We start from the raw sequence: 21564 nt of genomic DNA on the forward strand, positions 1-21564 counted from the left end.
ATAGTTTATTTTGGAAGTATATTCCATAAAGAAAATAAACAACCCATTTTAAAAACAGAAATTACGAGTTTTTTTATATTTTATTTGCAGTTTTTTGTTGGGGGGTGTAAAAAATTCTGCCAAAATTCTGACACTGCTAATACAGTGCTCTATGGAGTGTTCTCTGGGAGCACTTTCCTTTTTACAGAAACCAAGAAGCAGTGCATGCGGTGGGGGTGCAGTTCCATGTTTTCACTATACACTCTGTAAAACCTGCTTTACATGATGAATTTTAATATCAAAAACAACTTTCTATTCGATAGTTTAAATGCTTACAAATTCCTTTCAAATTTTGAAGAGTCATAAAATAATTGTTTTTAATTTTCAATTATTAACAAAACATGAAAATGGCTGACTTTTTTTTATAAAGAAATAGAAATGGATTGCCGTGAATTTAATTTTGTAATTGCATTATTTTTAAATATGATTAAAAAATCGTTTTATTTTACGACATAGCATTTTTGCTTTCAATAAATATTCGTTAAATAATAATAATAAAAAGAATTATTTTACAGTATTAATAATATACAGATTAAAATATATTTTAAAGGAAATAACTCCGCATATCTAACTCAAGAGTTATCTCCCATGACTTTATCCCCCCCCCCCATCCCTGGTTACTTCTAACTTAATAATTGAAAACTTTTTATTTTATTTTTTAAAACAGATTTCATAGTTAAGAATTTGATTTTTCCAGCCGATCTCTGTGAATAGGAGCTAGAATAAGCATATTTTGCAGGAGTCTGCTACTTAGAACAATTAAAACAGAATTTCTTTCAAACATAACACAATCCCAGAACTAAAGTATAGTTTCATATGCATTTTGTGTTCTTAAAGTATACGAAAAACGTATTATAACAACAAATGTTGATTAGCCCACATTTAGTGTAATAATGGATACAGCAGTGAAATCAACTTCCCAAAATTAGAACCAAGCTGAATTAAGACAGAAGACCTTGCATAATAGACAGAGTACTCAATATTCTGTTAGGTAGAGCTTTATAACAATAACTCATTTATCTACATACTACTAATGTGCTGATAAGATGGGTGTGCCAAGTAAGAATCCAGTTTGATCCACAGAATTTTACTTAGGATGTTGGCAACCTTCAAGATGTTCCTCTTGTAAGTACCCAATGTTTTTCTAGAAAGGATCCTGACTAGAATGATATCAGGAAAATTAATACCAAAATATCTGGACAAAAGTGTAGTACCTGTTCTATTACTAATATTATTAAAACTGTGGATCTTATTATCATTAAAGTTTGTTTCCATGCAAAAGAGAGGATGTCATAAAGGGATAACGTCATCCACTAAAACAGAGCAAATATTTTATTATACCGTTACAACTCTGTGGCTTGGTTGTTTGTCCCCTAAAGAATGAAATCACTCATCAAATCATTCAGACAACCCGGAACCTTTTGGGTTTACTAAACAAACTATCTTGACTTTATGAATCTTACTTGCTTGTGGCTGAGCACAGTGAATGATATCACAAGGAAAGATGATGGCACTCATTAAAACAATGAAGGGAAGAGAGTCTTTATGACGTCATCATTCACCCATGCATGAAGTATTGTTGCAACATCTGGGCTGGTGCAGCTTGGATAGAGTACAAAAAAGAGTTTCCAATCTAATAGGTTCCGCTTTGTCAACTAAACCCCAACTCCTGTCCCATCATCACAATTTTGCACCCCTGTGCCTGTTTTACAAGTATTATTTTAAATGTAATGTGTTCTGATGAACTCATTGCACTTGTGCTCCCTCAATGTACATACCCCCAACGAACTCAATTAGTAACAAAACCACACCCCTTCACTGTTGAGTTCCCTAAATGATAGAAAACTTTCTACTCTAAAGGTTTCCTTGTGACCTATGCTCGGTCACGGACCCAATATGACCTGTGCTCGTCCTTCGCAGAGGATCCCTCGTAAGGTATCTCAGTGTAGTAGGACCCGTTGATCGATTTGGTTGGAGTTGATTTCACCTTCGGGTTGATATGCTGCTGTCACGCTGGAAGTGAATAAATCTCATGCACACAAAAGAAAGACTCGGTTAACTATTCTACTGGTTAATTCAAGATAGATATACACAATATTTGCTTATATACAATTGTCTGTATTTTACCAGACTACACTGAGCCAAAAAATTAACAATAGATTGATTCTTCTCTCTCAAAGTGGCAGCGGAAGGATTGCGGGGAAGAGAGATGGGTGACGACCCTTCGATGGTATTTGATTTCTCTCAAATCTCTGCTCCAACTGACGATTTTGGTGCGGGGACTTGCTTATGCAGTGAGATGATGGGGTGGGTTGAGGACGCTTCCTGGACCAATTGCAACTAATTACGTCACCTCAGGGGAATCCCCTATCTTACTTAGTTAACCACGTGACCTCCTGGTCTGGTACTGCACTCAGAGACCAAACAACTCTGAGTCAGTACTTGTTGGCATCGGAAACGAAATTATGTTTCGTTATGTCTCTCAAAGTGACATCAAGTTGTCGTTTTCACAAAAACAATAAAATTCATAACTCAAAACTTTCTTTCAGCAGGTTTGGTTGCTGTCGCCCGGGCATACAACAATACTTAATTACTAAAACAATCATATCTGCCCGGCACTCTCCAGCATTTCGGGAGCCTCAGCCTTCCTCATTGGGAGCCCAATAGCTCCCTTGGACGGTTACGTCACACCTTGAACTGCAAGATTTTGGAATTTCCTCCCTGCTGCCTGCTTTCCTGACTGTACTGATATACAGAAGTTTAAATGTAATGTAAACCAACATCTTCCCCTAAACATCATCTCAAATAGTAACCCCTTACAGCCAAGTGGCAATATGCCTTGTTTGGGGGTGAATTTGAGTGTGTATATAGCATTCATTAAACCAAAAAAAGAGAAATCCTTTTGTAATTATAGGGCAATTGATAGGATAAGCCAAAGAGGAGAAGAAAGGAATAGGAAATATATATTGGGACCCTATGGCGGTAGGTAGATATATCAACTAGTATGAATTCCGAGAGTGCTTCATTATGTACATGGCAGGACAACCTGATGGTGAACGAAGATGCACCCAGCATGACTGATGTGAAGGTAGAAGCAGGTGTAGAACTATTAGAGAAAGATTAATCATGTGTTCGAGAGTTTTGAGGCAGTTTGTGTTGAGACCTGCAAACAATGTAAAAATAGAAAAGAAATTTCCTCAAGATCTGTCTGTACGTTGACCATTTCTTTAAGACTAAGTAACAAAATTAAATCAGAAATAATTAATTTTAGCCTTTCTTTTATAAGAAGTTAATTTTAATCTCTCTCCTTGTTAATGGATTTCTCTCCCTAATAAAACATCTCAAATCACCAAGTCTGTGTTTCCATACATGAGTTATTTGCCTGAGTTAAACAACCACTAGATAACGCAACAATACAAATCAACAGTCACACCCATTGAAAGCGATGATAGAAACAATGAAGACTGTATGTTGAAAATGAATTTTATTTAATTGAATTGCTTCTTGATTGCTTATCAGTGATAACATGTACACACGCGTTTGTGTGAAAAGGCATGTGCTTCCCTTTATTGGACGTTTTTGTTATTGTGTACGACAATGTTACAGAGAGAGAGAGCAGAGGGGAGAAGCAAGAGTCGATGGAGGGAGGGAAGGAGAGAGGAAGAAAAGTGGATAAAAAATAATTATTAACAAGAAAGAAATACATATTTATAATTAAAAATGATGAAGGATAGTTTTTCACAACTTTATAAAATAGACAAGACCAAATAAATTTGATTCTACTGATCAAAAGTGTAAAAAATTTGAGCTCCAACTTAAGAACTACTTACCGTATTTCTCTATCATGTCCTTTGTTATAATTTACAACCAATTCAATATTATATTGTTGAAGACTTGACGTCAGTTGAGTCAAAGATTCAATTTGACGATTTCTTTCATCCACTGCCTGAAATTAACATTTGAAAACCATGAAATGTGGAAAATTATTAAACTCAACTTAAAATCAATTTCCAAAGACTGTCGAACACATGCCAGCATATAAAACAGATCGGTATAACTACACTATAATAGCAAAATTTGGAAAATGAAAAAAATCAATTAAAAAAAAAATGGTATCTACTGACGTTTTGTATCAATTTCAACTAAAATCAATATCTACTTAGTTGGCATGTCAGAAATAAGTATTATGACATTTACAAAAAAACAAACAAGTTTTTGAACTGCTCACCATATTTCTTTGGTTATATGTGACATAAAAACAAGGGAAGTAACTCATATTTATGATTGTTGTTTTTTTTTTTTTACATAGGCGTCACCACTTATCAAGGCCGATAGGCCACTCAAGGATAAGGGTTAAAGAGTGTACAGCAGTCAAAAGGACAATATAGTAATCGATAGTAATGGAAGTTTGGTAAATTTGTTAACTTAAGTGGAACGGCTCATCAGAAACTTGTTCTCGTTGGACTTGAAGACAACCATATAGACAGCTGGAAAGCAGGAAAATGGAAGACAATTCCACAAGCGTGCAGTTCTAAGAAAGAAGCTTTGATCATGGAATCTATGTTTAGGTTTAGGCACAGATAAAGAGTGGGGGGAATTATTGATAGTGTTTTCAGCTAGACGAGTGTTTCTTGTGAAAGTTTGGCGAGGGGAGACCATAGATTGAAGCTCAGTCGAACACTTTCCATGAAAATAACGATAAAGCAGAGACAAACTCGCAATATCTCTTCGGTGAGATAGAGGTTGCAGCGAAGAGAAAAGGACATCTCCCACCAGGCCACAAAGTCTATTTTGAACTCTATCAAGGCAGGACAAGTCTTTTCTAGCAGCTCCTGCCCAGATGTGGCAACAGTACTCCATACTTGGATGTATCTGGCTCTTATATAGAAAGAGAATTGCATCAGCAGGGAGATATCTACTGGATCGATAGGATTCAACCATTTTTCCAGCGGCTTTGGCAACAGATTTGATGTACATATTCCATTTAAGATCAGGAGTAAAGGTCAAGCCCAGAAGCTTGTCAAAACTTAAGACCTCCTGAAGACGAGAGCCGTTCATTTTAATTGATGCCAGATGGGGATCAGAACGTTGATGATGTAAAGATAGAAGCTTGGTTTTAGATGCATTAAAAATAACCAGCCATTCCTTTCCCCATTGTACAATGTGATCAAGATCAGAGGAGAGAGAATCGGAGAGAACTTGATCGTTTACTGTCTTAGATGTGCTACCATAGATGGTAGTGTCGTCAGCAAAAATGTCTACGAATGATGTAAGGATGCGATTTCGAAGATCATTAATGTAGATCAGGAAAAGAGTTGGGTCCAGGATGGACCCCTGAGGAACTCCAGCATTAATACTGTGAGCTTCTGATTTTTGCCCATCAACTACTACTCTTATGAACCTATCAGAGAGAAATGATTTAATAATTGAGAAGACATTTCCAGCTATACCATAGCTGGAGATCTTTTGAAGTAAACCTTTATGCCATACCCTATCAAAGGCTTTTGATATGTCAAGAGCAATTGCCCTAGAAAGGTTGCCTCTGTCAAGAGATTCGCTAATCCTATGAGATATAACTGTAAGCACATCTGCTGTAGATCTAGCAGAATGGAAACCATATTGCGTGTCACTAAGATTATTTTTGCTGAGATGGTTGATTACTTCTCTATTTAACACAGATTCCAGCAACTTACTCATGACGCACAGGAGACTTATTGGCCTGTACATATTGTTAATATGAAACATTTTATTTTCACTAAAAATGTATTCTTTAATCATTTTTTTTTTACTACCTTATCGTTTTTCATAATTTTTGGATATATTCATTATTGTAACATGACAATTATGTAGAGATGATTAGTTTACCTTGAAATTCATTATTAAAAATTTAGAATTTTGCTATAATGTAGTTACACCAACAGATCTTAAAGCGAATATGATAATGATGAGGATGGTAGCGAAATGTGGTTAGCTGTACAATATTGCCTGAGCATGGTACTAGTTTTCATACAGGGCAGGCATATGGTGACACATAGTACAGTATCATGTAATACGCCCCTCCCCCCATCCCTTAAACTTAGAACAAAAATGCTTGTTTGTTATGAAATACACCAAGATAGTAAAAGTTTACTGCTTACTGGAGTATTCATTTCAAAATTAGGTCATTTAAAACTAATGTAGGGAACAGAGTTATCTCCCCTTAAGGTGAAATTATTTAATAGATTATTTGAATATTAAGAATGATTTTTAATAGATTATTTGAATATTAAGAATGATTTTTTAAAATTAAATATAACATTTCTACGGATTTTGTGATATGGTGTTTAAATATGTGCCTCACTTGGCAAGAGAATCATCAGTTACTATGCAAGGGAGGTAAAAAAGGTAAAGCATTACTTACATCACCATGTCCCGTATTGAGGATTATTCGTTTCACATTCGCTTTAGATTTATATAGAAGTTCACAAAATCTGAGTAAATTGTAAACCTGAGGATAGAAAGAAATGAGGGTAAAAAGAAAAAAAAAAGAAAAAGAAAATACAAGACTATTAAATAAAAAGATACAGATTGTAGAAAACGTTTATATGTTTATGCACAGAAAGTGTGGACACACCTCAAAAAAGATATGGACCATGTTAAAAAAGCTACAAACATTTCTTGGTAGAAAATGACAGCAGAAAGTGGAGAAAAATTTTAAAGTAGATATGGACCATGTCTAGAACGCGAAAAAAACTTAAGTTGGATATGGACCATGTTGAGAGTGTGGACACGTCTCAAGTTGGATACAGACCATGTTGAGAGTGTGGACACGTCTCAAGTTGGATACAGACCATGTTGAGAGCGTGGACACGTCTCAAGTTGGATACGGACCATGTTGAGAGCGTGGAAACGTCTCAAGTTGGATACGGACCATGTTGAGAGCTTGGACACGTCTCAAGTTGGATACGGACCATGTTGAGAGCGTGGACACGTCTCAAGTTGGATACAGACCATGTTGAGAGTGTGGACACGTCTCAAGTTGGATACAGACCATGTTGAGAGTGTGGACACGTCTCAAGTTGGATACAGACCATGTTGAGAGTGTGGACACGTCTCAAGTTGGATACAGACCATGTTGAGAGTGTGGACACGTCTCAAGTTGGATACGGACCATGTTGAGAGCGTGGAAACGTCTCAAGTTGGATATGGACCATGTTGAGAGCTTGGACACGTCTCAAGTTGGATACGGACCATGTTGAGAGCGTGGATACGTCTCAAGTTGGATACGGACCACGTTGAGAGTGTGGACGCGTCTCAAGTTGGATATGGACCATGTTGAAAGCATGTATACACCTTAAGTTTAATAAATATAGTATAGAGTATAAATAGAAAGATTTGGCATTTGAGCGGCATCAGATTTAAGATTAGGATGCATAATTGATAAAAGAAATCTGAATCATTTCGTTATTTGGGTGATGGATCTGTCATTTATTTAAAGTCAACAACAATGTGTGTTAGAATGAATAATCATTTGATCTATAGAATTTACAAGTTGATTTCACTTACATTCTAATTCAACTGGGAGAGGTATGAACCCTTAAATGTCCACAAGCTTTGAATAAAATAACAATTTGCTGCAAGAAATAGTTTACAATAATTATTATACTTCAATATTAAATTAGTCGACTTCTTAAAAAATACTTAAATGTGTCAGTCTACTACATATTGTCACAGACTATGGGATTGACTAAGTTACAAGATTTTCAAATCATGTTTTAATAAAAAGCTTAATTATGCATTAATGCCATCAAAAAGTATGACTGCTATTTAAACATATGCAACTTATGTTCGATGTATAGCATACAATTAAATGCTTATAACAGGTGTTCTATTGATATGTTGTAAAACGGATAAATCCAAACCAAAAGAGAAAGTTTAATTTGAATATTAATTTAGGCTTTTCCTTTCTGTACACAATATGACAAACGAATTTGTATTTTTCAACTTTTTATTTTAATATAGCAGATGGGGTGTGGTGAGAGTATTATATATTGATACATCTACGAAAAGTTATTAGCTAGTACAGGGTGGAAAGATAAAATTGTCGTCCTAGAAAAGATGACATGATTCCATTTCTGTTTGATAAAAACCGGTTTTCTTTTTTGTTGCAGACCATCTACTAGTTGGCTAGTTGTATACAAATCCCAACAGCGAAAGAAGCCTTCTATCAAGTCTGAAAGTGACACAATGTTCAATGAGATCAGAGATGCACTGCTGTACAACTCGTGCTCTCCACCAATCCAAGTTATGACAATAGGACCATTGCCAGCGCCTTCAAAATACAAGTCTGGATGGTTCAATGCTGTAGGGTACAGCTCAATGAAGTTTCTGGCTACAGTTATGGTCTTTGCTGTGGTTTCAATTGAGGGCCACATCATGCCATGTCACATCTTCAAAGTCGGCTTGAAAGTCAACAACGAAAGTATACCTGGATATACTGAAGAGTATGGTGATCCAACTAGGTGGCTGCTAGTATATCAAATGGCTTTGTTGCAGCTCATGAAATTAACTTCAGTCTTGGGTGGAAGACAACACATATACATATAAATGCATGACAACACATATACATATAAATGCATGACAACACATATACATATAAATGCATGACAACACATATACATATAAATGCATGACAACACATATACATATAAATGCATGACAACACATATACATATAAATGCATGACAACACATACATATAAATGCATAACAACACATACATATAAATGCATAACAACACATATACATATAAATGCATAACAACACATGTACATATAAATGCATAACAACACATATACATATAAATGCATGACAACAGTCAACAACAAAGGTATGGATTTCAAGTTTATTGAAACAAACAACTAAATGATTGCCAAGGGTCATCATGATGACCTATCTATATTTATGTAACAGGGAATATGCAAACATGTTTCCCAGGGATATTAATGTGTATATTTAGTTGCTTGACTGACAATCAACAGAATGTTAGGTCATGTGGAAGGAGATGTTCAATCGAGTTGACTTACTTGGTGTGGACTTCGGATGTAAGGATCATCGATTACTACTTCTGTCAGGGTGGGATCCAAGAAGCGACTAAAAATGTGGACATAACTGTTTCCAATCGAATCCTCTTCAATCTGAATGACCTCATGAATTTTAGTTTCTGGAAAGCCAAAAAATTGATAAAATTTTAGAACCATTTTGGAAGGATCTTGCTAAAGTACCAATTCTAGGAAGGGTTCATTATATTGAAACATTCTCGGACCATTTTAAGAAAAAGTGTACTCCAAATCCAAAGCTTAAATTTTATACATTTTATTTATTTACATTTTATTTTAATAATATCTAAATCCTTTTATTTATTTACATTTTATTTTCATAATATCTAAATCCTTTTATTTATTTACATTTTATTTTCATAATATCTAAATCCTTTTATTTATTTACATTTTATTTTCATAATATCTAAATCCTTTTATTTATTTACATTTTATTTTCATAATATCTAAATCCTTTTATTTACATTATATTTTCATAATATCTAAATCCTTTTATTTATTTGCATTTTATTTTCATAATATCTAAATCCTTTTATTTACATTTTATTTTCATAATATCTAAATCCTTTTATTTATTTACATTTTATTTTCATAATATCTAAATCCTTTTATTTATTTACATTTTATTTTCATAATATCTAAATCCTTTTATTTACATTATATTTTCATAATGTCTAAATCCTTTTATTTTTTTACATTTTATTTTCATAATATCTAAATCCTTTTATTTATTTACATTTTATTTTCATAATATCTAAATCCTTTTATTTACATTTTATTTTCATAATATCTAAATCCTTTTATTTTTTTACATTTTATTTTCATAATATCTAAATCCTTTTATTTATTTACATTTTATTTTCATAATATCTAAATCCTTTTATTTATTTACATTTTATTTTCATAATATCTAAATCCTTTTATTTATTTGCATTATATTTTCATAATATCTAAATCCTTTTATTTTTTTACATTTTATTTTCATAATATCTAAATCCTTTTATTTACATTTTATTTTCATAATATCTAAATCCTTTTATTTATTTGCATTTTATTTTCATAATATCTAAATCCTTTTATTTATTTACATTTTATTTTCATAATATCTAAATCCTTTTATTTATTTACATTTTATTTTCATAATATCTAAATCCTTTTATTTATTTACATTTTATTTTCATAATATCTAAATCCTTTTATTTATTTGCATTATATTTTCATAATATCTAAATCCTTTTATTTATTTACATTTTATTTTCATAATATCTAAATCCTTTTATTTATTTACATTTTATTTTCATAATATCTAAATCCTTTTATTTACATTTTATTTTCATAATATCTAAATCCTTTTATTTTTTTACATTTTATTTTCATAATATCTAAATCCTTTTATTTATTTACATTTTATTTTCATAATATCTAAATCCTTTTATTTACATTTTATTTTCATAATATCTAAATCCTTTTATTTACATTTTATTTTCATAATATCTAAATCCTTTTATTTATTTACATTTTATTTTCATAATATCTAAATCCTTTTATTTACATTTTATTTTCATAATATCTAAATCCTTTTATTTATTTACATTTTATTTTCATAATATCTAAATCCTTTTATTTACATTTTATTTTCATAATATCTAAATCCTTTTATTTTTTTACATTTTATTTTCATAATATCTAAATCCTTTTATTTATTTACATTTTATTTTCATAATATCTAAATCCTTTTATTTATTTACATTTTATTTTCATAATATCTAAATCCTTTTATTTATTTACATTTTATTTTCATAATATCTAAATCCTTTTATTTACATTTTATTTTCATAATATCTAAATCCTTTTATTTACATTTTATTTTCATAATATCTAAATCCTTTTATTTATTTACATTTTATTTTCATAATATCTAAATCCTTTTATTTACATTTTATTTTCATAATATCTAAATCCTTTTATTTTTTTACATTTTATTTTCATAATATCTAAATCCTTTTATTTATTTACATTTTATTTTCATAATATCTAAATCCTTTTATTTACATTTTATTTTCATAATATCTAAATCCTTTTATTTATTTACATTTTATTTTCATAATATCTAAATCCTTTTATTTACATTTTATTTTCATAATATCTAAATCCTTTTATTTATTTACATTTTATTTTCATAATATCTAAATCCTTTTATTTATTTACATTTTATTTTCATAATATCTAAATCCTTTTATTTATTTGCATTATATTTTCATAATATCTAAATCCTTTTATTTATTTGCATTATATTTTCATAATATCTAAATCCTTTTATTTATTTACATTTTATTTTCATAATATCTAAATCCTTTTATTTACATTTTATTTTCATAATATCTAAATCCTTTTATTTATTTACATTTTATTTTCATAATATCTAAATCCTTTTATTTATTTACATTTTATTTTCATAATATCTAAATCCTTTTATTTATTTGCATTATATTTTCATAATATCTAAATCCTTTTATTTATTTACATTTTATTTTAATAATATCTAAATCCTTTTATTTATTTACATTTTATTTTCATAATATCTAAATCCTTTTATTTGCATTATATTTTCATAATATCTAAATCCTTTTATTTATTTACATTTTATTTTCATAATATCTAAATCCTTTTATTTACATTTTATTTTCATAATATCTAAATCCTTTTATTTATTTACATTTTATTTTCATAATATCTAAATCCTTTTATTTATTTACATTTTATTTTCATAATATCTAAATCCTTTTATTTACATTTTATTTTCATAATATCTAAATCCTTTTATTTTTTTACATTTTATTTTAATAATATCTAAATCCTTTTATTTATTTACATTTTATTTTCATAATATCTAAATCCTTTTATTTGCATTATATTTTCATAATATCTAAATCCTTTTATTTATTTACATTTTATTTTCATAATATCTAAATCCTTTTATTTACATTTTATTTTCATAATATCTAAATCCTTTTATTTATTTACATTTTATTTTCATAATATCTAAATCCTTTTATTTATTTACATTTTATTTTCATAATATCTAAATCCTTTTATTTACATTTTATTTTCATAATATCTAAATCCTTTTATTTATTTACATTTTATTTTCATAATATCTAAATCCTTTTATTTATTTACATTTTATTTTCATAATATCTAAATCCTTTTATTTATTTACATTTTATTTTCATAATATCTAAATCCTTTTATTTATTTGCATTATATGAACAAATTTATTTTGGTGGCACAATTAGTCACGGAATTATGACCATTCAAAGTTTGTTGGTATTTACAAAATTTGCTGTCTTGTGTGATGCAAACACAGAAATCAATTTTTACATTATAAAACTGAATATGCAGAGATTAAACAAGTGAAAAATCCTTTCAAATGTATCACATCATCTCGTGTTAAATGTATCACATCATCTCGTGTTAACTGAAAATAATGGCAACAATAATTATTACATCAGTCTCAACATTATAGAAAATCCTATTACTTCTTGAAAAGTGTACAAAAATGACATATTGACTGTTCATATAAGACACATTTCAACAGCTAATACACTGAATCTTCGTAATATGATTCATAACACATTATAGATCAAACTAAATAAATAAATTATAAAAAAATCTGGATGATGTAAAAACAGATGTAAACACAATTTGATAACAGAAAACATTTCATTTACTAAAATTTTCAAGTTGTATTTTTTCTGGTGAAAGACAATATAAAACCTTACCTTATATGAAACTCATCATATTGATGAGTGGTCCTTTTTCTTTAACATGGAACTAATTTAATATGCATAGAGATGCATGCATATTTAGCATATTAAGTAGAAAAACACAAACATAAAAAATATATATCACCCCTCACTGAAAATAGTGACTTAACGTTAAGTAGTCGGAGAAAAAAACTATAATGACACAAGAGAAAGAATTATACATTTATAAAAAGAAAATATCGAATTCGTTTCTTCCAAATTTTATCAAAATAATCCATAAAATAAATGAGTTATCTACCGCAAGACGAAAACAATGGAAATTTCGGTCCCTGTTCAGAATTTCCCCATATTAAAAAACAAAAATAAAGAAAAATTTGTATGATGTATATCCACATGACAAACAAAAATATCACATTCCAAAAATCATGTAAATTGATTAAGTAGTTTTATTTTTGAATAAGAAAATCAAATTTAATGAGTAACAGAAGAGCGGCTGTCTTGTTCACTATTTTGAAAACAATGTTAAAAATAGCAAAAGGAGATAACTCAATAATTTAAACTTGCAAGATTTATGCTGTAATGCCTACGAATTCCCATTAATTGCTCCAAATTAATTTTCTTTGTTTTGTCTAATAACTCATTTCCAAGTTTTTCTTTCTGTGATTGAAAACATTCAAAAGTTTATTTTGGAAAATATGATCAAACTAAGGTAACTGATTTGTGTTTAGGGCAACTTCTATGCTAGGAAGTGCTCTCAGTAAATTCTATGATCCAACCCCTTTTTTTTTTTTTTTAATGAAAATCACTCTAGATAGCACATGAAGTCATTTGATGTAAGGAGCTAAACGAATACTATTTCAAAAAACAAAAATAAATGTTAGATGGATAGATTCTGACCCATAAAACAGCAATTCTTCCTTCTTTGTCAGAAACATTGCTTATGGAATGTGAGGATTAAAGGACAAATTATGAAACTACTGAAAGTAAACCCAAATCTGCTAAGTTTGATCAGATTTCACTTTATGGATTCATCTAATCATAGAGCCATCATTATGCTGCAGTCAGGCTGAGTGAGGACTCAACCTTCACTGCCATATAAAATTATGCTCTTGACACAACTGCTATACAATGTGTCTTAGATTTAAAGGGGAACAACTCATGATATTACCAGAGGCAACAGCTCACGAAATTTCACCCTAGAACTAATTAAAACAATTATGATCAAAATACATCTAATTAAAATTCAGAAACATTGTTTTAATAACTTTTAAAACAAATTACTGAAAACAATTTACCCTTAATTTTATTCAAAATGAAAAAATTAAACAACGAATAACATTAAAGGAATTTGTGTGTAAGATTTCCAAACAACACATTCTTGCAAAAATTAAATTTAATGTTTTTGTTGACAAAAAATATGTTGAATTGTATGCAAACACATTTTATCAACAAAAACATCAAATAGTTTTATGCAATAAGGTGTCGTTGTGAAATAATTGCAGAGCACCATTTTTTCAATAATCATAAAAACAAAACAAAATAAACTTAAATAAAACAAATCTTCACACACACAATGTTTGCTTACCTTCAATTGTGACCTTTTCTATTTTCACAACTTTTTTTAATTCTTCGGCTCTTTTCATGTATTCCTCTGTCTTTTTACGAAAATGTTGTTTTTTCACATCAGACACAGTTGCTTTGGAAATTGAAATACAAAGAAATACAAAAAACTTAGTTTGTTTGTCTTAACAACATATATTTGTTGCAAATGCAAAGACAGTTTCATGACATTAAGACATTTTTGTTTGTTCAATTAAAATGTTGGTTAAAAATAACTTTAAAAGAATTTTCAAAACAAATGTTGATCTGACAAGAGTTCAAAACAACTTAATTTATTTTTTACTTTTTTCAAAACAAATGTAATGTTTTTATTGATAAAAAATATTTTTATTGATAAACATTTTTTTAATTGTATGCAAACACATTTTATCAACAACACCAAACAAACACCAAATAGTTTTATGTGATTAGGTGTTGTTTAAAAATAATTGCACTTTTTCCGTAATCATAAAAACAAAAAGAAACAAAAACTCAAATAAACAAATCTGGTAATATTGAAACTTCATACAAATCAATTGTGGAAGTATCAATCTGAAAAAAGTAACCAAATATACTAAGGCTGGTGAACAGTAATTTGTTTTCTGTTTTTTTAATGAAACAACCCAAGACAATTTGGTTTAATAATTCATGCTATTTGGATTATTTGGACTATTGTGCTTGTCTTGGCTATTATTTGCACAACATTTTGATCAATATAAATTCTAACCGTAGTGGAATAAAGTATTTGGTAAAATTCAGTTGTAAGTAACTTTTTCCTGGAGGTTGAGGATTCAATCCTTAAAATGCAATTGTGAATTACTTAGGACTTCTACCTAATCATGGCTGATGATTAAATAAACGGTTCCATTCTAAATTCTGCATAAATTCTCAAGTTTAATAGAAATATTTCAGAGTTTGACATAATACACCTCATGAAAGTCATAGGTTACATCGGCAAAAACGTTGTGAAAAAAACACTTAAGATGAGAATAGTAGTTTGAAGAATCCAAATAATATAAATGATCAATTTTCATCTAAAAAATTCAGAAACATTGTTTTAATGACTTTTTTCAGGTGAAGTTTATAAATGAATAAACACAAATAAAAATAAATAAAAATAAAATTAAATAGAATAAATAAAAATAAACAATAAAATAAAAATTAAATAAAAATAGAATTAAATAAAATAAATAAAATTAAATAAAAATATAAAATTAAATAAACAAATAAAAATAAAATAACAAAAATTAAATAAACAAATACAATTAAATAAAATAACAAAAATAAAAATAAAATTAAATAAAATTAAATAAAAATAAATAAAATTAAATAAAAATAAATAAAATCAAATAAAAATAAAATAAAATCAAATAAAAATAAAATCAAATAAAAATAAAATCAAATAAAAATAAAATTAAATAAAAATAAAATTAAATAAAAATAAAATCAAATAAAATCAAATTAAATAAAATAAAATTAAACAAAAATAAATAAACATAAATAAAATTAAATAAACATAAATAAAATTAAATAAATATAAATAAAATCAAATAAAATCAAATAAAAATAAAATTAAATAAAAATAAAATTAAATAAAAATAAAATCAAATAAAATCAAATTAAATAAAATAAAATTAAACAAAAATAAATAAACATAAATAAAATTAAATAAACATAAATAAAATTAAATAAATATAAATAAAATCAAATCAAATAAAAATAAAATCAAATAAAATCAAATCAAATAAAAATAAAATCAAATAAAAATAAAATCAAATAAAAATAAAATCAAATAAAAATAAAATCAAATAAAAATAAATAAAAATAAAATTAAATAAAAATAAAATCAAATAAAAATAAAATCAAATAAAATAAAATCAAATAAAATAAAATAAAATTAAACAAAAATAAATAAACATAAATAAAATTAAATAAACATAAATAAAATTAAATAAATATAAATAAAATCAAATCAAATAAAAATAAAATCAAATAAAATCAAATCAAATAAAAATAAAATCAAATAAAAATAAAATCAAATAAAAATAAAATCAAATAAAAATAAATAAAAATAAAATTAAATAAAAATAAAATCAAATAAAAATAAAATCAAATAAAATAAAATCAAATAAAATAAAATAAAATTAAACAAAAATAAATAAACATAAATAAAATTAAATAAATATAAATAAAATTAAATAAACATAAATAAAATTAAATAAGCATAAATAAAATTAAATAAACATAAATAAAATTAGACATTTTTTAAGTTTTTATATTATAGATGAGATGATCATGAAACCGTGAATCTTGTTGCTTAAATCTCTATATCATTGCACGCAACCACTTTCTAAAACTTTTAATCTTAATACATAAAGATCTGTTCAGAATTTTTGCTGTTAATGCATTGTACGAACTGGAAGTTTGTGCATATTACGAACAGGATTTCTTGTAAATGTTCGCTCGGCTTGACCAACACCTTATGTTATCGCTGAAATATGCCATGCGACATTAAAAATGCTTGGAAACCCATTCAAATTATTGTTTTTTTTTTGTTTTTTTTAAATAGTATTTTCAAATTAAATTCAATTTTTATGATATTTTTGTTTATTAAATTGTTAGGTGAGAGTACAGAATAGTTACAAAACACCCTCCCTATGTTAAGAATGGCTTTCTAAATAATAACATTATTTCAGCATGGTAACAGATGCACAAGTACCCGCAATAGTTGGTCCAGCCATACCAGATATTTATGAAAAATCTGATCCATAATATGCAACAGTAATAACATCCGGTTCACACAATGCACTGAATGTTTAAAGCAAAAAATGATTTTGTATTCAACAGTATTCAATCCTTCCAAATTTCTAAATTCAGTTTTTATGCTATGACATTTATGATTTCAACAAATCGATTAATAATAAATAATAAAAATAATGTAAAACTGATGTAGAGACGAGATAGGATATTTTAAATTTAATTTCATTTTACTGTTGGAAGTTTGTCATAATTTATATATTGATATTTATTTGTAATACATTTCAACTCCAGTTACAAAAAAACATTGCAAAAATACTGATTTTATCATTGTAAAAAGTTTACCCTTTCTTAATATTGTACATTTAGAATCTGACAAAAAAAAAAAAAAAATTACTGTTATATTTCAAATCTTGCTTGTCTTTGGTCGTTCTGGTCTGCTGTACTTGCCTGCCAGCTTCTTAGTTGTCATGTACAGGTCTTTCATGTTACCATGGTAGGCTGCTTCTTATCTTTCTTTACACTTCTCACTTCCTTGTGGGCTTTTGTGTATTCTGTTTGGGCTGCCTCTTTGCTGCCTCTTGTATGGCTCTCATTGACTGTTTTTTTCTTGAGTCTTTTGGCTTGGATCCATAGAGATCCAGTCTTTGTGTTGGTTCTTCTTGGCATGTTTCTGTAAGGACGTCTTTTGTTCCCTTCCAAAGGTCGTGAGCATTGGTATCTTTGGTGGTAAGCTCCTGCAGTACTTGGAATCTGTTTTTCAGGCTCATGGTGAAAACTGCCTGAGTCTTCTGGTCTTTGCGTTGATTGATGTTGCCTGCCGGACGGTTGTCTTCAGTCTCAGTTTGAGTCTCACATTTAGAAGATGCTGGTCTAATGCTACATCTCCTTCTCACTCGTATGTCTTGAAGAGACTGTTTGAACTTCTTGGTGATACAGAGGTGGTCTATCTGGTTTCCTGTAACATGGTCAGGTGATATCCAGGTGGCCTTGTGTATCCTCTTGTGGGCGAAGATGCTGCCTCCAATGACAAGGTTGTTCAGACCACAGAGGTCAACAAATATCTCCATTTTCATTCATTTATCCGAGAGCATTTTATCGCATCACTTCCTTGTAGCCTCTGTTGTTTGATCCTATGTTCGCATTGAAATCCCCCATCAGGATGTTGACGTCTTTGTCCTTCAGCTTGTCTAAGACTGCCTGTAGTCTGTTGTAGAACTGGTTCTTGCCTTCCTCATCATGATCATTTGTGGATGCGTAGAATTGGATCACATTCATCTTGATGTTCTTCTTGGTCATGAAGGATGTTATTATTATCCTTGAGCCATGCACTTCCCACCCTGTCAGATCTTTCTGTGCTGTCCTTGAAAGCATGATTTCTACACCCCCTGTGTGCACTGCGTTCTCTTCTTCATGTCCTGAATACAATAAGAGTTTGCTGGTCATAGACAAGCAAGGACAAACCATCACAAACTCTGACAAACAACTTAAGAGATGGGTGGATCACTTTGAGGAACTTCTCAACAGACCAGCTCCCGAGATCCTCCAGACATAGCAGACATAGACATTGATACAGACTGTGATCCACCAACAAGAGAAGAGATCACCTGTACCATCAAGAAGACGAAAAACGGCAGCTGACTCAGATGTAATTCCAGCAGAAGCCCTGAAGACAGACATAGAAACAACAGCTGACATGCTACTACTGCTCTTTGAAAAGATCTGGGAACAAGAAGAGGTACCAACAGATTGGAAAAACGGACACATCATAAAGCTGCCCAAAAAAGGAGATCTTAGCAGCTGTGAGAACTAGAGAGGCATCAAACTCCTGTCAGTACCAGAGAAGGTGTTCAACTGGATTCTGTTGGAGAGGATTAGAGATGCAGTGGATGTTAGGCTCCGAAACCATCAGGCGAGCTTCAGGCAGAACAGATCCTGTACCAACTAGATCGCCACGTTACGCATCATAGTCAAGCAGTCCCTGGAGTGGAATTCCTTATTGTACATTAATTTCATGGACTTCCTCAAAGCTTTTGACAGTATACACCATAACACCCTATGGCAACTCCTCCGACACTATGGGATCCCAGAAAAACTGATAAGAATTATCAAGGAGTCATATGAGGGAATGGGTTGTCAGGTCGTACATGGAGGATTGTTAACACATCGTTTCAACATAAGGACCGGCGTACGACAGGGATGCCTTCTGTCACCATTCTTGTTTCTCCTTGCCATTGACTGGGTGATGAAGCAGACGACGGATGGACAGAGAGACAGCATCCAATGTACCCTCTGAACTCAGCTGGACGACCTTGACTTCGCTGATAATCTCGCTCTGCACTCCCACAAGCAGCAACAGATGCAGAACAAGACTTCTAACCATCCATGCCTCTCGTTGGCCTTCACATCCACCCTAACAAGATCAAGATCCTGGAACTCAACACCTTCAGCAAAGAGGCAATGAAGTTGCGCAACAACCTGAAAGAGGTCGAGTTCTTCATATATCCTGGCAGTTTGATCATCCAGCAGGGAGGACAGATGTAGATGTTAAGTCATGCATCGGAAAGGCAAGAGCATCGTTCATCGCCCTCAAGAACATCTAGTAATCCAACCTCATCACATATCCATCTGTTCAATTCCAACATCAAATCAGTTCTACTGTATGGAACAGAAACATGGAGAACAACAAAGGCTGCCATCAGAAGAGTGCAAACTTTTATCAACTCATGTCTTTGAAGAATGCTAAAGATCCACTGGCCAACTACCATCAGTAACACAGATCTCTGGGGGAGAACCAACCAAACACCAACAGAAAAAGAGATTAGAAGATAGTGATGGATCAGGCACACCCTGAGGAAACAGCCAACAAACATCACACACCAGGCTCTGATCTGGAACCGTCAGGGGAAGAGGAAAAGAGGCTACCCCTGGAGAGAGTGGGAGTGCTTAAGACCGTGTTGGTGGGCTGTTGTCGATGCCTCCAGGGGCTCAAGGCTATGATGATTAAAATATTTCAAATCTATTCGTATTTTTATTATCGAAATTGGTGAAATCGTCCATTTTTCAATCAAATCTAGCTGGGGACACAATGCGCCGCGATGGGAAGAAGCTTCACATGCCTTCCTACAATGACTTAGTCGACAATACATTGTAGTCTACATTGCACTGTAGAGAACGTACTGTTAATCTTATAAAATTATTTTTATATATAATGTAGGAACATGCAAAATGAATGCTGATGCATAAAATGTATAAACATTTTGACCTGCCCCCTCTTTTACTTTAAAAATTCATTAAAAATCAGGAAATTAACCAATTTTAATGAAATTTTCAGTATTTATCAAATAATGATCATGGGATATAATGAACCCATTATTTGAATCTTATTATTTTGTTTAAACAAAAAACACCTTTACTAAAGTTATGGTTTTCAGCAGTAAAAAAAAAAAATGCAAGAATTTATTTTTGCTTTTTTTATGAAAATAAAACATCGTAAATTGTAACAATTTAAAAAAAAGAAAAATTAAGTTCTTCAGGAACATTACAAAAAAGCCTCTAAAGTCCGTGTTAATGAATTCAATATAACTCAAAGAAAAATTAGTTTCTCAAACTACTGAAATTATCATTGAATTAAGCATTATTGATTTAATGTTTTCACACCAAAAAATTATGATTGTAAAATTGTCCCTCTTTTTTTTTTTTTTTTAGATTGCAAGTTTTGTGCAACTTTTATATGTAAGATTCTATTATTTTCCTTGCTTAAATGAACGTGTAACTTTTAGCATAACATAATTTTTATGTAATTTTGAAAAATAATTAAAACAAATTTTAATTTAAAAGTAGGAACACAGAAAAATAATTAAATTAAAAAATGGTAAAAATATACAAACGTTCAGGATAGAAATGTACTCCCTACTTCCCTCCAACTACTTGACATCATTTTCAGACAGCATTTTAACTTTCTGACATTTTGGGCTTCCATAGAATGCATTTTTAAACGATTTTATTTTTGTTTGTGAGAATCCAAAATCTTTTGCTATTGGGGGCTAATTTTGGTAAATGTTACCTTATGCTACAAAAAAACACCAACCACTCTAATTTGTGTTTAAGGGGTATTCAAAGTTGCTGCCAATGAATCTGATAATCAAACCCGTCGCAAATTTACCGTTTGCATGGTATGCACCCCTGGAACTTGGAATTGTTTTATGCTATTTCACCTCCTTCAGTAGTGTTTTCTTACATGATGCATTCGTGTGTACATATTGAAGTGACTTATTACATCATGAAGGAATCTTTTTAGCAGGC

The 21564-nt window shown here is 29.9% G+C and overlaps 1 protein-coding gene across 6 annotated transcripts in view; it reads right to left on the bottom strand.

Moving 5' to 3' along the window:
- The window catches only part of LOC145279605 (MIT domain-containing protein 1-like), a 155667-nt gene that overhangs the window by 130087 nt on the left and 4016 nt on the right, over positions 1 to 21564 (bottom strand). For all 6 annotated transcript variants that reach the window (XM_080130778.1, XM_080130779.1, XM_080130782.1 and 3 more), the window contains exons 2-5: positions 14489 to 14599; positions 9104 to 9240; positions 6440 to 6526; positions 3870 to 3985 (exon numbers count right to left, since the gene is read on the bottom strand). In XM_080130778.1, coding sequence (XP_079986904.1) covers positions 3870 to 3985; positions 6440 to 6526; positions 9104 to 9240; positions 14489 to 14599 — 451 coding nt within the window. The remainder of the gene's footprint in view (positions 1 to 3869; positions 3986 to 6439; positions 6527 to 9103; positions 9241 to 14488; positions 14600 to 21564) is intronic.

Source organism: Euprymna scolopes, chromosome 7 (assembly GCF_053919585.1).
Source record: "Euprymna scolopes isolate OS-2025 chromosome 7, ASM5391958v1, whole genome shotgun sequence".
Taxonomy (NCBI): domain Eukaryota; kingdom Metazoa; phylum Mollusca; class Cephalopoda; order Sepiida; family Sepiolidae; genus Euprymna; species Euprymna scolopes.